Source organism: Amia ocellicauda, chromosome 11, assembly GCF_036373705.1.
Source record: "Amia ocellicauda isolate fAmiCal2 chromosome 11, fAmiCal2.hap1, whole genome shotgun sequence".
Taxonomy (NCBI): domain Eukaryota; kingdom Metazoa; phylum Chordata; class Actinopteri; order Amiiformes; family Amiidae; genus Amia; species Amia ocellicauda.
In genome coordinates, this window is record NC_089860.1 from 28903350 (window position 1) to 28920801 (window position 17452).

At 38.8% G+C, this 17452-nt stretch overlaps 2 protein-coding genes across 3 annotated transcripts; one reads left to right on the plus strand and one right to left on the minus strand.

The window, feature by feature from the left end:
• The first annotated feature begins 81 nt into the window (after positions 1-81).
• On the plus strand, positions 82-8474 carry tmem50a (transmembrane protein 50A). Of its 2 annotated transcripts, none has more exons than XM_066717306.1 (7): positions 82-182; positions 1184-1291; positions 1521-1633; positions 3766-3833; positions 4311-4403; positions 4818-4878; positions 6671-8474. In XM_066717306.1, exons 2-7 carry the CDS (start codon positions 1193-1195, stop codon positions 6714-6716), a joined length of 480 nt encoding a protein of 159 aa, XP_066573403.1. In that variant the 5' UTR covers positions 82-182; positions 1184-1192; the 3' UTR covers positions 6717-8474. The 2 variants fall into 2 exon arrangements, with proteins under 2 accessions (XP_066573403.1, XP_066573405.1); XM_066717308.1 differs by lacking the exon at positions 82-182 and adding an exon at positions 582-699.
• A 190-nt stretch (positions 8475-8664) lies between these two features.
• rhd (Rh blood group, D antigen) lies at positions 8665-15336 on the minus strand. The gene is made up of 10 exons (XM_066717310.1): positions 15157-15336; positions 13735-13921; positions 13388-13538; positions 13001-13148; positions 12211-12377; positions 11329-11466; positions 10806-10933; positions 10512-10591; positions 10125-10198; positions 8665-9714 (listed from the first exon to the last, which is right to left on the minus strand). The coding sequence occupies exons 1-10, from the start codon at positions 15308-15310 to the stop codon at positions 9688-9690; spliced, it is 1254 nt and encodes a 417-aa protein (XP_066573407.1). The 5' UTR covers positions 15311-15336; the 3' UTR covers positions 8665-9687.
• Positions 15337-17452: the final 2116 nt, after the last annotated feature.

Sequence of the window (17452 nt, forward strand, 5' to 3'; positions counted from 1 at the left end):
TGTTATATGTCACATGTTGACATATCATTCAATGTAGCAGAGTCTGTGGATTAACTCCAATCCGGCTTCAGCATGTTCCACTGGAGGACACCACGAAGGCGTGGAAAATTGTACTGCGCAAGCGCCAAAGGAAAAAAATATATACTCGGAAACGGCGTCTTCTTGAACACGAACAAGAAAAGGTAAATCTTGACAAATAACTTAGTACAATCGCCATTAAGCATTAATTTATCACAGGTGTTTTAAAAATAAGTATTGTGCATGTTAGTTAAATGCACTGTTGGTGTTGTCAAAGGTTTTGAATTCTCATTGTGTCAAGTCTCGATGTGCAGTGTGGCTTACAGGGAGATATTGACCACTTTAAAATTAAGGCATCTTAATTATGGCAGTTCATATATTGGGTACGTAACGACAGATTTGATTTATTTTAAAATCTATCCATCATAATATATTTTATATCTGTTTCCTTTATGTCGCAGTTTCGTTTACTTATTGTCTGTGCTGACTGCAGCAGGGCTCTGTGGGGATTGTAGTTTGAGCACCGGCTCCCATCCTTTTGATTCGTGGGATCAAAGTGCTTAGTTGGACTGCATCCCCCACAAAGCTTTGCGGTTTTGTTGTCGGTATTAGTGGGGAAAAAAAATAAATGAAGCCGATCTTCCCGTTGAGATCTGACTAACAAAAGACTCCGCTTATATGGTTGGTTTAGTCTTAATCTTGTGATATATAGATTACATATCGTGTTACACAGTGAGTGCTAAGCGAAGATCTTTGCGATTTGTTGTTGAAGCTATTTGGTCTGTAGCTAGATTTTGTATTATATTTGTGGGCCAGACACACACATTGTTTAGTTGATAATGCATTACACAACCCGCTGTAATGCATGGTGTCTATGTAACGTGTTAAGCACTCTTGTGAAATATTATTTTAGAACGCATGTATTCATTTCTTCTTATTGATTTCTTTGTATCAATTTATACTTGGATGACTACACAAACACCATTGTCAGTGTTCTGCACTTTAGTTTTACTTTTAGCAACAAAAACATAGGGATCGTGCAGTTGTGTGTTTGATGACAGTGTGCTCTGTACTTAGATCTCCACAGACCAACGCCAGTAATGACATGCATCATGTGTGTGCCAAAGTATGTGTTTTTAACTTCCCCCGACCCTGCCCGTTACAGCTCTGAACAATGTCTGGATTTATGGATAATATCCGATGTGGGGAATGCGAGTGTGTGGACTGGGGTGAGAAGAGGAACACTATAGCGTCAATAGCTGCAGGGGTTTTGGTATGTATCTGCTAATTACAAACCAACACTATCCCTCTTTCCTACTTTTTATTATTATTATTATTAATGATAATAATAATAATAATAATAATAATAATAATAATATTTTGCCTTAAGTTGATTTTAAATTGATAGTCCCTCCATTCTTCAGTCTAAGCTCTTCCAAAAAGCACTGTATAGGAGACTAATCATTTCATGTTGCTCATGGCTGTTTATGTTGATTCTGCAGTTCTTCAGTGGATGGTGGATCATTATCGATGCGGCTGTCATACACCAAGACGCCAAAGTGTTCAACCATTCCTACCATGCTTGTGGAGTCATAGCCACCATAGCTTTTCTAATGTAAGTCTTTGAAAGGGTAAGGGTGGGATTCTGAGGACTCTCTTTGTGGCCTATGCGATATACACTCACCTAAAGGATTATTAGGAACACCTGTTCAATTTCTCATTAATGCAATTATCTAACCAACCAATCACATGGCAGTTGCTTCAATGCATTTAGGGGTGTGGTCCTGGTCAAGACAATCTCCTGAACTCCAAACTGAAGGTCTGAATGCGAAAGAAAGGTGATTTAAGCAATTTTGAGCGTGGCATGGTTGTTGGTGCCAGACGGGCCGGTCTGAGTATTTCACAATCTGCTCAGTTACTGGGATTTTCACGCACAACCATTTCTAGGGTTTACAAAGAATGGTGTGAAAAGGGAAAAACATCCAGTATGCGGCAGTCCTGTGGGCGAAAATGCCTTGTTGATGCCAGAGGTCAGAGGAGAATGGGCCGACTGATTCAAGCTGATAGAAGAGCAACTTTGACTGAAATAACCACTCGTTACAACCGAGGTATGCAGCAAAGCATTTGTGAAGCCACAACACGTACAACCTTGAGGCGGATGGGCTACAACAGCAGAAGACCCCACCGGGTACCACTCATCTCCACTACAAATAGGAAAAAGAGGCTACAATTTGCACAAGCTCACCAAAATTGGACAGTTGAAGACTGGAAAAATGTTGCCTGGTCTGATGAGTCTCGATTTCTGTTGAGACATTCAGATGGTAGAGTCAGAATTTGGCGTAAACAGAATGAGAACATGGATCCATCATGCCTTGTTACCACTGTGCAGGCTGGTGGTGGTGTAATGGTGTGGGGGATGTTTTCTTGGCACACTTTAGGCCCCTTAGTGCCAGTTGGGCATCGTTGAAATGCCACGGCCTACCTGAGCATTGTTTCTGACCATGTCCATCCCTTTATGACCACCATGTACCCATCCTCTGATGGCTACTTCCAGCAGGATAATGCACCATGTCACAAAGGTCGAATCATTTCAAATTGGTTTCTTGAACATGACAATGAGTTCACTGTACTAAACTGGCCCCCACAGTCACCAGATCTCAACCCAATAGAGCATCTTTGGGATGTGGTGGAACGGGAGCTTCGTGCCCTGGATGTGCATCCCACAAATCTCCATCAACTGCAAGATGCTATCCTATCAATATGGGCCAACATTTCTAAAGAATGCTTTCAGCACCTTGTTGAATCAATGCCACGTAGAATTAAGGCAGTTCTGAAGGCGAAAGGGGGTCAAACACAGTATTAGTATGGTGTTCCTAATAATCCTTTAGGTGAGTGTACGTCCAGTGCAGTTCTCAGTTTGCCCATTTGTGGGGGTGGACAAGTTGTGTGGGGGGTTCGGTCTTCAAGGCTGCTGTCTTTCTGATGCAGCTTCCATCCCATTATATCACATTTCAGAGAGGCTTTTGGTTAGAGCAGATTCTCAGACTATAACCTTCAGGTGGTCAATGGAAATGCAACTGCTGTGATGGTGCAGTTTGCATAGGGATACAGAACAGGCACGAGTCTAAACTAATTACTGGGTTTTATAATGGGTTGGGTATCTTATTGGCGTAATACCATGGTGTATAGTGCCAATCTTTCTATTTGGCTTTACAGTGCAGAATCAGAACTCAGGATGAAGACTCACAGTTGTTAGGCTAATAAATTGTTATTCAAGAATATCAGAAATGCAAAATAAATTTAATATGCATGCATTGATATAGTCAATTAAATCAGTCAGTATATCACATGATAAAACCTCCTTGGCCATGACCTACTTAATCTTACTATATGGTACGGTATGGTAATGCATTTTTAAATTGCATGTAAGGGATACCACATCCTGTAAATGTATGAAAAGACTTATTTTGTATTGTCAATCTAACCACCTTTTTAAAAGTTAAATGAGTGCAAGGAACCTTTACATTTCTGCTGTTTAAAGAAGGCCTTAACAGTAAATGCCAACTTACTATTTATGATGATTCTCAATTAACAAACAGCCCAATTGCCTTGGGAAGATGCTGAAATGTTACAGTTGATTTGTGTCCATTTGAATGAAGTTCTTCCTGCCTGCCAGCCTGAAAGATCTTTTTTAGGTAGCCTACTCTACACCTCTGATACCTAATAGTACATATGCTTTGTCTTCAGGATAAACGCAGTGTCCAATGGGCAGGTCCGTGGGGACAGCTACAGTGAAGGATGCCTGGGTCAGACAGGTAGGTCAAGTGCTGTTTAATTTTGCAGCAGTCAGTCAAACATTTATCTGCATTTGCCAGTGTTTGTTTCAGTGTTCAGTGTTTGAAAGCTATGATCAATCAAGATTCTCAACTGCAGATGAAGTGTAGAGACGGTGTTTAGGGAGATTGCTATTCCTTAGTCTTTGGATAGTAGCCCTTTTTGCAAACAGGTCTCTGTTTTTTCCCCTGTCCCTGTACCAGACCTAGTATCTAGTTAAGCACACTTCCTCATTGTGGCTTTTTCTGTTGGGTTTCTCTTTCTCTTTTTGTGCGCAAGTTTATGAACTTTGCAATTCTTACATGCATATCAATGTCCGATTAAATCCATGAAAATGAGCACTGAAATTTCTCTGAGCTAGTGAAAAATATGTAGTCTGGAATCCTCCCATTTGTTCCTGTCTTCCTGTCCCAGCCCGTCACTGACCCTGTCCCCATGCCAATTCCTGTCTTCCCCAGGTGCTCGTATCTGGCTTTTCATCGGCTTCATGCTGGCCTTTGGCTCTCTCATAGCCTCTATGTGGATCCTGTTCGGGGGCTTTGTGGTGCCACGTAAGTGTTCCTTTGTTTGTTTGTTGGGCTGACTGTTCCCAGAAAATAATCCATATTTAGATAAAAAAAGAAAAAATACAAATAAGAATCGCACCAATATGTAGATTGTTCCTTTGAAATGTTGAAATACAAAATACAGAGCTGCCTAATGAGAATGCTGTTGAAAGGATGCTCCAGTAAATTGTTTCTAACTCTGTTAACAGTAGTATGTGTGTGCAGCTTTTACTGAGCTTGGCGGTGCTCAATTGGAGCAAGGCTGACACTTAGGTACTTTTGGGAATTGCTAGGAGATCGCTTATTATAATGTGGAAATTAAATAAAGTGAACATGACCTTATAACAATTTGAGGACATTGCAGCATCGTTTTGCAAAAATTTTACTTAATAGGATTTATTTTTATCTTGTTTTTTACAGAGAAGGAAGTGGTATATCCAGGAATTGCAGTTTTCTTCCAAAATGCCTTTATTTTCTTTGGGTGAGTAGCTACAGATAAATACTACACTGATGCAGCAGTTTAGATCATATCTTTTAGGTTGATGAATTTTCTTATCAGCTTGTCACTTAAAAATAAATTAGCTTTCAGCTGTCAGGACTATTCTGTGGGTTTGTACAAAACAGACTAAGAGGGTAAAGCATTTGCACTTTTTTGTATTACAGAGAATACACGTACTAACGTTAAACCACTTGCGTTGTTCTTCTTCACAACCCCCCCATCCCATTCAAACAAAGGAGCTGAGGCAGACAGTCATTACCTTTTGCAGCACTGTAAGTTATGGAGGGTGATCAGTGCCAAAATTAAGATGAACGTGATTATGAACATGAAGATGATTATGAACATGATTATGAAGACGAACATGAAGAGGATTATGAACGTGAACATGAAGATGATTATGAGCTCTGGATAGGACAGTAAGCGCACTGGTCCCGCCCACCAGCTCTGATTGACAGAGTTCAATGTTTTGTCACATCGAAAAAAAGGAAATACAAGAGACGCTACGAAATGTAGAAGCGCACTGAGAAATGTAAATAGCAAAGAGACAAACGGGAAATAAATATACATGTTGAAACTAATGAATGTATAAATACATGTTGAAATAAATAAATAAATAAACCTAAAAAAACATCATCCATACATCATAATTTGAACCCAAAAAATACCACTGATGAAGATGAAAATGCAGACTGTCCACTTTTACAATGTTGCCATAGAAAGTGGTCAGAAGTCAGAGACGGAGCAATGGCAGACAGACGTGTTTCAATGGAAGTTAAAACTGAATAATTTTCTTATTGTGTTTTTTTTCTGGAAAATGTACAGACACATCTACTCGCTCACACGGTATCTATATATAAATGGAGGTGTTAGATTAAGTCCTAGATTTTACTCTATTGCAATAATTTTAGGATTTATATAAAGTATTATGGAGCTTTAGTACACATACATAAAGTAATAGGAAGGCTATAATCATAACGTAACAACTCGGCGGGGACTCGAACCCCGCTCTCCCGCGTCACAATGCACATTCACAGCGGTGCCTTTAGCGAGGCTCCAGAGTACTGGTTATGCCACATGACTGTGAGACTGGTATTTTTTCAGAGTATGGAGGACTATCCAAGCTTACATTTTAAATACACAGAGAAAATAAATACACGATTATACAAATACATGGACATTTAGGGCTATCTATTTATGTATTCATCTATTTATTTGTTTATTTATTTAAACTTGTATTTATACATTCATTAGTTTCAACATATATTTATTTCCCGTTTGTCTCTTTGCTATTCACATTTCTCAGTGCGCTTCTACATTTCGTAGCGTCTCTTGTATTTCTTTTTTTTTTCGATGTGACAAAACATTGAACTCTTAATCAGAGCTAATGGGCGGTAGCTAATTGTCCTATCCAGTGCTCATAATCATCTTCATGTTCACGTTCATAATCCTCTTCATGTTCGTCTTCATAATCATCTTCATAATCATGTTAATAATCATCTTCATGTTCATAATCACGTTCATCTTAATTTTGGCACTGATCATACTCCATAGTAAGGAGCTAGGGCACAGACTTGCTGAGGTTTTCAAACAAATATGTTTTTCATCTACCGGGGGGACAGCTGCCATTGAGAGTGTAGAGTTTGTGCCTGGTGGGTAGAATGAAGTTTCAGTGGCATCTGGGCTGTTATCTGAAGGTAGACAGATTCCTGTGGTTGAGTATTGTAGACGGCGGTAAACAACCTTTCCATTAGCTAATATTATAATTTTCTTGCAGGGGCCTGGTGTTCAAATTCGGTCGCACTGAAGACTTGTGGCAGTAGATGTCTCCTACTTCCCCTACTTCTTACCTTATCCCTCTCTTCTGGTAATTCATACACTTGTACATTTTTGAACACCACCTCTTGACTTTACAAGATTTGGTAACCCATGTTTTCTCTTTATGAAGATGTATAGCACGGGGGGAAAAACAACCTAAAGCAGTCAGTCTAAATTGTCATAAATAAACCAATGGTGCAAACACACTAAGCCCAAAGAGTCGTTTGAATGTGGAACACTAAACATCTGTCATTTGGACAGTGGCCTTTCCATTGTAAACCTAACAGAGTAGTGGAAAAAAAAAAAATCTCCTTCCACAACGTCTCGTTGATTTGTGGGCTGTGCGTATAAAGGCACACTCCAAAGTTTTTTAAATTCAGATAAACCACATAGCATCCCTTGCATATTGAAACCAAAACAAGAGTTATCTAAGTGACATTACCCTAGAAAAAGGGATACTTATCCATACATTTTGTGATTGCAACTGTTTACTGCGTTGGCCTGAGCGAGAGAGTTCAGTAAGCGATGTTCCTCCCAGTTCTGTGTGCAGTTTCTTACGCAGTGATGACCAGTGTGTTGCTCTGTCATTTATGTCCTTGCTGGACTGTTCAGTAAGCAACCATAAACAGTGTGTTTAAGCATTAACTAATTATATGCCTGAAATCCCCTTAAACTAGTTAACTTGCTATCGTATTAAAAGGGGTGTTAACCTTTTTTAATTGTTTATTTAAGGCTAAAGATTATTTTTCCCTTCCAAGAAAAGGAAAAGTTATTGTCTTCAGTCAGAAAGAGAGGTCTGATCATTCCTCTTTTCTCACAACACTGTACAATAATTTGAATTTGCTTACACTAAATGGGTTATTCAAATACTATTGTATACATAACTCGTTGCTCTGTTAATAATACTTTTACTTTATACTGACATGGATATTAACTGAAATGATTTGTTTCAGTTCATCATGAAGGATAAAGAATGACATCTGAAATGCTTTTTTTTTGTAATATCTACTGTATACAGTAACTATTACCAATCCAAAGAACTGCAAGGAATTCTGGATTTTTTTCTCTTCATGGCATATTTAATGTTTTTTGTTTTGTTTTTGTTTTTTTGGAACATTGTGGAATGTCTTTTTATATGAAATGTCATTATTTCTTTTAAGTCTACAATATTGCTTTGATATTTATATGTGGACCTTTTTTGGGGGGAAAGAAGCACAATTTCGAAAACTCTGGACTGTCCTGCTTTCATGTTGCAGACTTCCTTTTGTTTGTATGATTTGTTCAGCTTCCATGTTCAGGGTTGAAGTAGTTATGCTATCTAAAGTTGTCTGTCCTGAAAATAGAAATCTGACATTCAAAATCAATATTGCTATTGTTAATAACTGTCAAAAATACATAAGTTACCAGTAATCGGTAATTTACTAATATGGGACAGGTATATAACACATTTCTCTTTTATAAGGTACAGATTGTACACAGACATTATATTTCTGTCTTGTCCATTTGTAAAGACTAATAACAGAAGTGTGAGAAGAGAGTCGAGGTCACAGATTCATAAAGTCATCGTGGTTAGCCTGCTGTTGTTATAACTGAGGAATATCAGGCTGGTGTGAGAGAAAAGTGTTGCACATTTAACAATGATTTAATGCTTTTCAAATGGAATCTGGGCTTTTTTTACATTTGTTTCCCACAATAATGGTATACTGGGTCTTTTGGAATGTTAACTAGTACCTTTAAATAAAAAAGCATATGTATCCTTAAAACTGTGTGTAATTGTTTGTTTGTTGTTTAATGTAGGATGTGTAGGGAATTCCTTTTCTTCTAAGATATGTGTCTATATATTTCAGAAATTAACAAGGATACCTAAACATTGATACATTTTGTAGTTTGCATCAGAATGTATAGACCTTAAACAGTATGGTTTTAATGGCATTGAGGCTCATGAGATTCAAGTAATGTTTATCAATTTTATTATAAAATACAACAATATTTCCATACAATATACTCTGGGACAAATATATGAAAGCATAAATAATTCAATAATGCATCCACAGAGATGGTGCTACTATTGAAACCACATCAGTGTGCATTTCTTAATTTAAATTGTAGACCTAAATACTTCACATCTAAAACTGGATATATAACATAATTTTCCTACCCATGTGGGCACTAAGCTGTAAGCTATGGCTAATCACATTTTATTTGCCATTTGGATTTGTTAATTGGCATTACAGTTGCATCACAGCATTTTTTCTTTATAAGGAACAGTTGGCTTAATTTCTGATGGCTTTGAATTTCCCAAATGGTGTTTGGATCTACAGAGGTTTGAAATACAGGAAATGAAAAGGGGACCTTGGGTAAGGTTACTTCATCAGATAAAGTTCTATTAGTGTTGTGAAAGTTCATGGTTCTGTATTTTGGGGTGAAAGAAAATCTAGTGGTTAGGTTGATTGGTCTCTCTAAATTGCCCTGTCTGTGTGTGTTGCCCAGGGATGGACTGGTGTCCCGTCCTGGGTGTATTCCTGCCTTCTGGCTTCCCTGCAACCCTCACCAGGATAAGCGGTTTCGAAGATGGATGGATGGAGTAAATCTAGTTTGAATCTAAACCTTGCAGGTTATGTGAGACAACTTTTAATGCCACACAAATTATAAAAATGAGGGTCTGTGTGTCAAGTGACTGGTTTATTCTGTTTTCTTAAGAAAAATGTTTAGACTTCCTGGGGATTTAGTAGCTCTCCATTTAGCGCACACACATGGGGAAGAGTGTACTGAACTGCTAAAGCTTAGCCATTTACAGCATGGATGCAAGGAACTCAGGTTAACAAATATTACAATATTCATCCAAATGGCAAATACCCACAAAGTAATTAATTCTGTACAAAATATACACTGATTTGTGTGTAGTTTTTCCCTTGCTTGAAAGCGCAGTTTGGCATACTCTCCAGCTTGGCTGATTTGTGTTGTTTGGGCATCTTGTTAAAGCTCCATGACCAGGTGTGGAAACTGTAAAAGAGAGTAGGTCTGTATGTAACAACAGTGTACATCAAAAGCACAATTATTGGTTTAATAATTTGCACGCAACCATATACATCATTAGCAAGTGCGTGCTTTGGTTATTGCTTGATATTGTTTTTCACTTGCCTTGGCATACTGCAGTACTCATTCACACCTAGCAAGAGGTTTTCTTTTTGATCCATAGTCTTAATAAAACCTAATCGTCACCCGTTCAATAATCAATGACAATAATATTGATTGAATTCTGAACCTCAAGGGTATTTAAAAGCACAGGGCTTCAGCAAGCTGCAATGGAAATATGTTTTGTGCTAGGTGGGTCCCAAGTACAGTGTCAGACAGGGCATCGCTTGGCATTGACCAGGCACTACCATTTGGGGCAACCATCAAACAATCCTTACCTCCCAAAATGCTTGGTCATCAAAGCATTTTTTGTCCTGTGTTGGCTTCCAAATATTCAATTTTAAAAGAAAGCCTATAATACGGAGAAACACAAATTATTATAATTATTATGTTACTGATATCTCTGGAGTGGCAATCAAAAATGTACACAGATTTCCTGTCTTATCTTAGTTTAGTCAACCAGAATTGTAGTTTTCTCTAGGCTGAATCGGTGGTCAATTCATTAACAATTAATTGCAATTGAGAATGTTGCAATTGGTTCATCGCAATTTTCAGTTCTTATCGGGGGTCTGGGGAAATGTATGTTTCTGTTCTTTTTGCATGTTTTGCAATTTTTGGATTTTGCATTTGATTTTTCCTAGTGGGACAGATCTTATTGGATTCACCTGTAATCATGCCCAGCGTCAGACTTATGGTCAAAGTCACAGAGAGGGCAGTCAGCTGAAACACAACGTCTTTCAAAACTCTGGAACAGAAAAATTATCATGTTTTAATTGATTGCATTATTTTTCAGCATACATTGCAATGGCTTCTGTAGACTTCGATAGCACTGCAAAACATCTGCTTCTGTCACCCTGTATGTTCAATGAGTGAATCACTGCTAGCGCTTGCTAGGATAAGATCGAGCTAGCAATAACAGTGTTGCAGAAACATAGAAGAATAGAGTAAAGGTCACCTACACCAGTAAGTTGGTGGCAGCAACCAGTTGAAGAATGATACTGGCGACAAATCCCATAATTCCAGGCAGACCGAAGACATAGAGGACCCCGCAAGTGTCGTGAACATCAAACGCAAACTTCATGTGAGGCTGCAAGACACGAGCACACCTGTAAACCACAGGTCCACACCGTAATGTGGAGGAAGAGTGGAAGGTCAGTGGGTTTAGATAAATGAGGACTCTGCATGTTCGGGAAAGAAAGGTTTGATTGTTTGTGAAAGGTCTTCACACAGACCTGTTTGTGTAAATGTTGATGGCATTATCTCCTGATGTTAGTGATACAGGTGATTTCCTATTGATTGAATAAAGCCTGTGTCCGTAGTGAGTATGTATTCGTGGTACAAGGCACACTTATTCTTATTTCCTTTACTCATCATGAATTAATCATGAGCAACTATGTATTATACAATGTTTCCCTTAGTAACTCACAACACCCATCTCTTTCAGTGAGTGTGGGCCCTGAACCTCATTGAGTTGCCCGTTACCTTAATGTACTTCAGTCCCAGGGTGGAGATCAGTCCTGCAATGACTCCTATGGTCATGGCTATCCAAGGCTCTGGGATCACTGTGACCGCAGCCCCTACAGCCACCCCTCCCGCCAGCGTAGCGTTGTGGATATGGTACTACAACACAGAATCAGAGACCTGCCTTCACTCCTTTTTTACTTACAGTATTGCATTTGTATATTTCAACAGTATTTCTACAGCTGGTGTTTATTGTTAGTTTGTGTCCAGCATGGATGTAGATTTGGAAGATTACAGGTGGATGTTGTAGTAACATGAAATTATAAATTGTCAAACAAAAAGTATTTCCATTCCTGTTTGGCTACTAGTATAATGTACGAACAGAAGCTAATTTTAGTTGCAAAAAAAAAGTAAAAAAAAAACAATACAAAAGCCATTGTAGAAACATGATGGAACACTAACAAAAGCTTATTATCTCTTTTGTTCATTTTTGGTATATTCTTCCTAGAACTGATAAAGCTTAATGCAACTGGAAAGTAAAAATCATACATAGGCAATTAATTGGAAATTAGCTGGGAGGAATATTAATAAAGCATGCATGAATCTGCCAGTCTTAACGTTTGATTTTATGTATGTAAATATTTATTTAATTTGCAGCCCCTAAAAAAGTGATTTCAAACTGCTTGTAAAGTTTTACAGATATCCTGCATTCTCCAAAGATCTAACTCAGCAATTGAATGTTTGAATGAAAATCTAAATTCAAGAATTAGAGTTCAGTGAGAAGAAAGACCAGCAGGTTTGGTTGAACGGGAGGGTGAGGGGGGAAAGGGTGGAGCAGGGCTGTGGTTGAAACCTCCAGAGGTACAGCAGTGCGCAAAATAGAAAGATAGGCCTTTACAGTACCACATTTATCTTTCCTTTCTTGCTGGTCAGAACTGAACACCCAAAGGTGGTGACTGTGCTTGCAGCGAGAGAGAAATAAGTGCTAAAAACAGCATTCATCTTCTTAGTCGTGTCTTCAGTCAGCACAGAGTTGAAGCTGGGCCAAAACATCCAAAGGAAGAGTGTCCCTAGAGCACAAATTAAGGATTGTTATTGCTCTGTCTGCCCTCCTCTGCATACATTACACACCTGTTCTTCTATATGGTAGTATTGCCTCAGTTTGATGGGCTTCTCCGATCAATACACATTGTCTGTGTAGAATGTTTTTAATGTTGTTTTCTGTTTACAGTGTTTTGGATTATTTTGAATAGAGTAAACACGGTGTTCGGGACGGGGCGGGGGGGTTATTTTGGTGATCACACTTTTTGGTTGTCATTCAGCAGTATGATATTTAGGCTTCATTTATGTTGTGCTTCCCTAGTGATCTTGACCGAATTAATATCTCGTTTAATATGATGTTCATCTTTGTCATTCTTAAACCACGGCTGACTTCTTTTGAAAATCACTTTAAGATCGGAGATGCTCCTTTCTCCTTTTCAGTTTTACAAGGAAAATACTTTGTGACAGGTGCTAAATTCACAGTATGTACACATAGGGAAGAACAAATTATATATTGATGTAAAAGACATTCGGTTTACTTTCTGTCTACCAATAAACCTCATAACTGAGAGGATGGTGATGACTCTTTAATGATAAAAGGTGAATGAACAAAGAGCAGCTTGCCAACTTCATCCATTTAGCATCCACTTACCCATCATACAGAACAAATTCAGCACAAGGGTAGACCTCTCCTTTTCATGCCTGGTTTCCAATCCAGGACGATATAGAGACCAAGACAACGTCACACCAAAGCACGCTCCAAAGAGGCACAGCTGCATGATGATGTTAACTTGGTCCCCCTGGACAAAGAAAACATATGACATTGTGGCTTCAGTTCCTAATTCTGAGGATTATCTACCAAATCAATAACTTCCTGTACTACAAAAGCTAATTATAGACCCCTTCCTCCTGCAAAAAATAAATAACTAATTACAATACAGAAATGTAGTGTGTAGATGTAAGAGATGGCATTCAACTTTTCAAAGTTGCACATATAAATAAATATAAAAGGTACAAGACTTCAGTGCACCAGACTCACGCCCAGGAAATAGTGAATGATCCACTGATTCAGGACGAAGCCAGTGACCTCGATCAGGCCCATGAGCAGTAACTGGACAGGGTTGGTCTTTCCCAGGACGCATCCCATGGAGATGAGGGCAGAGGCTGCACACAGGTTAGCAGTGATCAGGCTGATGGGACACATGGCAACGTGTCAACATAAACTCAGCAAGTAAGCTCCTCTAGTCTAGTCTAGTTGAAGCTCGTGGATGGATACTGTTATACAGATACTAAAATCTGGTTAACTATTGCTGAATTATGAGGCATAATGTAGCTGTAGAGGGCATGTTAATGGTAAAGGCTCGGAGCCAAGAAAGATGTATTTACCTCTTCAAGTTAATGTGGATTTTTTCATTTTTTACTGAAAAGAAAAAGCCATTGAGCAGCGTGGCCCACTGCACAGCCATGACAGCTATGAGTAGGTTAAATCCAGAGCTGCTGAATCCATATCTCACAAGGAAGGTCGCCAGGAAGCCAAATCCCAGGAACACCATCACATGGACATCCTGGAAATCTGTTATTGGGAGAATGAGGTAAGAAAACTCAGGAAGGGAATGGCTACATATGGCTACAAATGTCTCAAACATGGTTTCTGGTGGGACTGGAAAATTGTAAATAAAGCCGTGGAAACTTTCTAAGTAGCCCACAGTATTCTGCAAACATATCTGATAAACTGATATCTCAGAGGAGGCCATTCTGGTTCTCTTGCTTGTTTGGCTGCTTGTATCCAATTGATGCTATAGTCTCATCCAGCCATGTTACCTGCATGAGCAGATATCAACACAACACAAAGAAAATGAAAAGGTACTAAACAAATTAAAATAAACAACAGCTTTGTTCTTTTGCAAGGAAGTTTCAGGATTCTGTATTTCTGCCCAATGCAAACATGCATTTTCAGGATTTTATGTTCAGCAACTTCAATTTTCAGTACTCAAGGGGGAGAAAATAAATTCCTTTTTATAACAGAAGCTTTGGCCTTATCTCCCCAGTCAGAGACAAACTTCCACGTGTGTCACCATGAACAGACGTAGAGAGTTCCCTTATCACTCACAGCTGCGACCCTGCTCTCTCCTGAATTTGACGACACCCATGTACCTCACACAACAGCGTCAGCAGCTAGCAAGAGCTTTTACTCTAGATATGTGTGTTGGTGAAGGAGGTTCAAAAACAAATAAAGTAGGGATCTGCCACTGGAAATCGGTGTCAACTGACCTTCTTCTGCTCTTCATATCTAAATCTACCTTTAATGCTTTGCACTAGAGAGTGATTGAAAGGTGAATTAGGATTGACCAGCATGCACAGTTCTTTCTGGCATATCTGCAAGGATTTGGTGGTATAATTTCTTCTCAAAGAAAGAATGGTCTTAGGAGAGCAATTCATTAAGGGTTTTTAAGAAGGAATTTTAAATGGAGAAGGAACATTTACAGCTCACAATCTTCAAATTTGTAAAATGTATTTGCTTTGCCATGCTTGGTATTATCTTTCAACATTTAAAATGCCCTTCTGTGGATTTAATCATATTTCCCAATACTTTCCACAAATATGTTGTATTACTATAGTTGAACTGCTTAATCATTTCCTCCAGCAAACTTCAAAACATTCTGATAATCACAATAACTTCCATTCACATCTTTGGTCAACAGAAACGTGCACATGCTAAACCTGTCCAATAAGGTTGCATGGGAACAAGCCAAAAGAAAACTGTGCAACTGTCCTCAACTGTAAAAATGTGTCAAATCGCTAACTTACCGGCATAGGTGTAGTAAAATAATTCATTCGGACGAGAAGAAACCACATCATAGGAAACAAAGAATGCAAACAGCAGAACAAACACAGTTTCCAAGAGTATGGCCAACACAGGCAAGCTTGTCCTGAGACTGGGAGCATATTGAGGAGCCATCATAAGTCCTGTCTGTGCATTGCTCTCACTGTCTCACCAGTGGCACCGAGAAATGGGGCGTTGCAGGAGTAATACACAGCGAATCTTATCTCCCAGTCACAAGAGCTCTAGCCCCTAACGGATATTTCTCTGTGACATGCAGTGAGTGGCCATGCCAAAGAAGCTTATAAATTACCACTCATGCAGCAAGCACATTTCTGTTCCAGAGCACAGGGGCAGTTGTTCAATACAGTACAGAGTGACCAAATACCACCGGTCCTGACCCTCACTAGGATTGGTCATGTAGTGGTTTACTAGGTAGGCAGTGACTCTGGTATAATGAGCTGGAGTAAATTATTGGAGATCTAAAACACTCCAATCCTTACCAGCTGCTTAATAAAAGCAGGTTGTTCATAATGCCAAACACTTGAATGACCCACATATTTACAATTAGATTATCTTGTGTCTTGTAGTATGACTACATCTGGCTCTTATTGTTGTTCATGAATCCTTAATGTTTCATTTTACCAGCAGGGGGCAGAGTTGTATATTTTGTATTTTAGTTTGTATCTTAGTCTGACATTGTAGCTCAAATATTACATGGCCTATCTTAAGCATTCCTGGAGTTTTGTTAGTAACCATAGCTTTTGTAACCTTTCACACACACACATTACTGTTATATCTCTTAGTAGACACATTTATCCAGGGTGACTTACAATTGTATCACATTATTTTGTCCCTTCTTATATATTTTCTAATGTATAATTCACATGCGGTAAACTGTTTAGGGTATTTATGTACTGACAGTACATGGCCAGTTGTTTTTTTAGTTTTTCACTTTTATGTTAGTAGTGAGCTACCAGTATGAGCTGGCAAGACCTGTTTATTATGACATTTGACTGCACCAAAATTTCCTTTCTGAGAACATACACAATCAAATAATTCATTTTTTCTAAAAGAGACGTTTTACATCTTGCACGGCATCTCAGATAATGGTTTCGATAAGTCATGCAATAATAGAAGGTAGCAGAAAAAGTTTCAAAATGAATTGAAAGGAATCTAACAAACCACAGACTAAGAACTCAGCTCTAATCACTTTTAATTTCTGCCTTTGTCGTGAATCTCCTATAAACACAGGAAGATAGACACTTCTAACACAGCCGCTCGTTCGTTCAATACAGAAAGAGCACAGATGGGATGAAACAACTGAAATCCCTGTAGAGCTTAAATACCAGAATTTTCTATTACTGTTGTTGCCTAAGGACAACAGGCTGTTCAAATTAATTTAATTGTAAAAACGCAATAAAAGCAAAAAATGTTTCTCCCTTTTGAAACTTATGCTTGCCTGCCATGAGTAGGCATTTGAGCAGCATTTTTTGGCCAATCAAGAATCTTTCACAGCAGTCTGGTCATGATTAGTTGGGTCCGTGTGATGTTGGTGGTTCAGAGATTTATTTGATCAGTTGGCTTTTTCTCTTCCCCTGTCTTTACCAAATAGAGATGTCAAAGAGAGCAAGGAAAGCTGCTATACTGGATCTCATGGGCTACCATTGTGCTATAATAGATTGCAACACAGTGCACAATGTATTACTAAATACTGACTGGTATCCCTCACAAAGATGTGGTTATGGCAGAGAGAAAATATCACAATGGCTACAAGAAAGCAGGTTAAGGAAAAGCTTGTAAGGACAGATGTGGCTTCTTTGAAGAATACATAATAATAATAAAGAGATCAAAGTACCATTAGGTAATGGATTTTACACTCACCTAAAGGATTATTAGGAACACCTGTTCAATTTCTCATTAATGCAATTATCTAACCAACCAATCACATGGCAGTTGCTTCAATGCATTTAGGGGTGTGGTCCTGGTCAAGACAATCTCCTGAACTCCAAACTGAATGTCTGAATGGGAAAGAAAGGTGATTTAAGCAATTTTGAGCGTGGCATGGTTGTTGGTGCCAGACGGGCCGGTCTGAGTATTTCACAATCTGCTCAGTTACTGGGATTTTCACGCACAACCATTTCTAGGGTTTACAAAGAATGGTGTGAAAAGGGAAAAACATCCAGTATGCGGCAGTCCTGTGGGGGCGAAAATGCCTTGTTGATGCTAGAGGTCAGAGGAGAATGGGCCGACTGATTCAAGCTGATAGAAGAGCAACTTTGA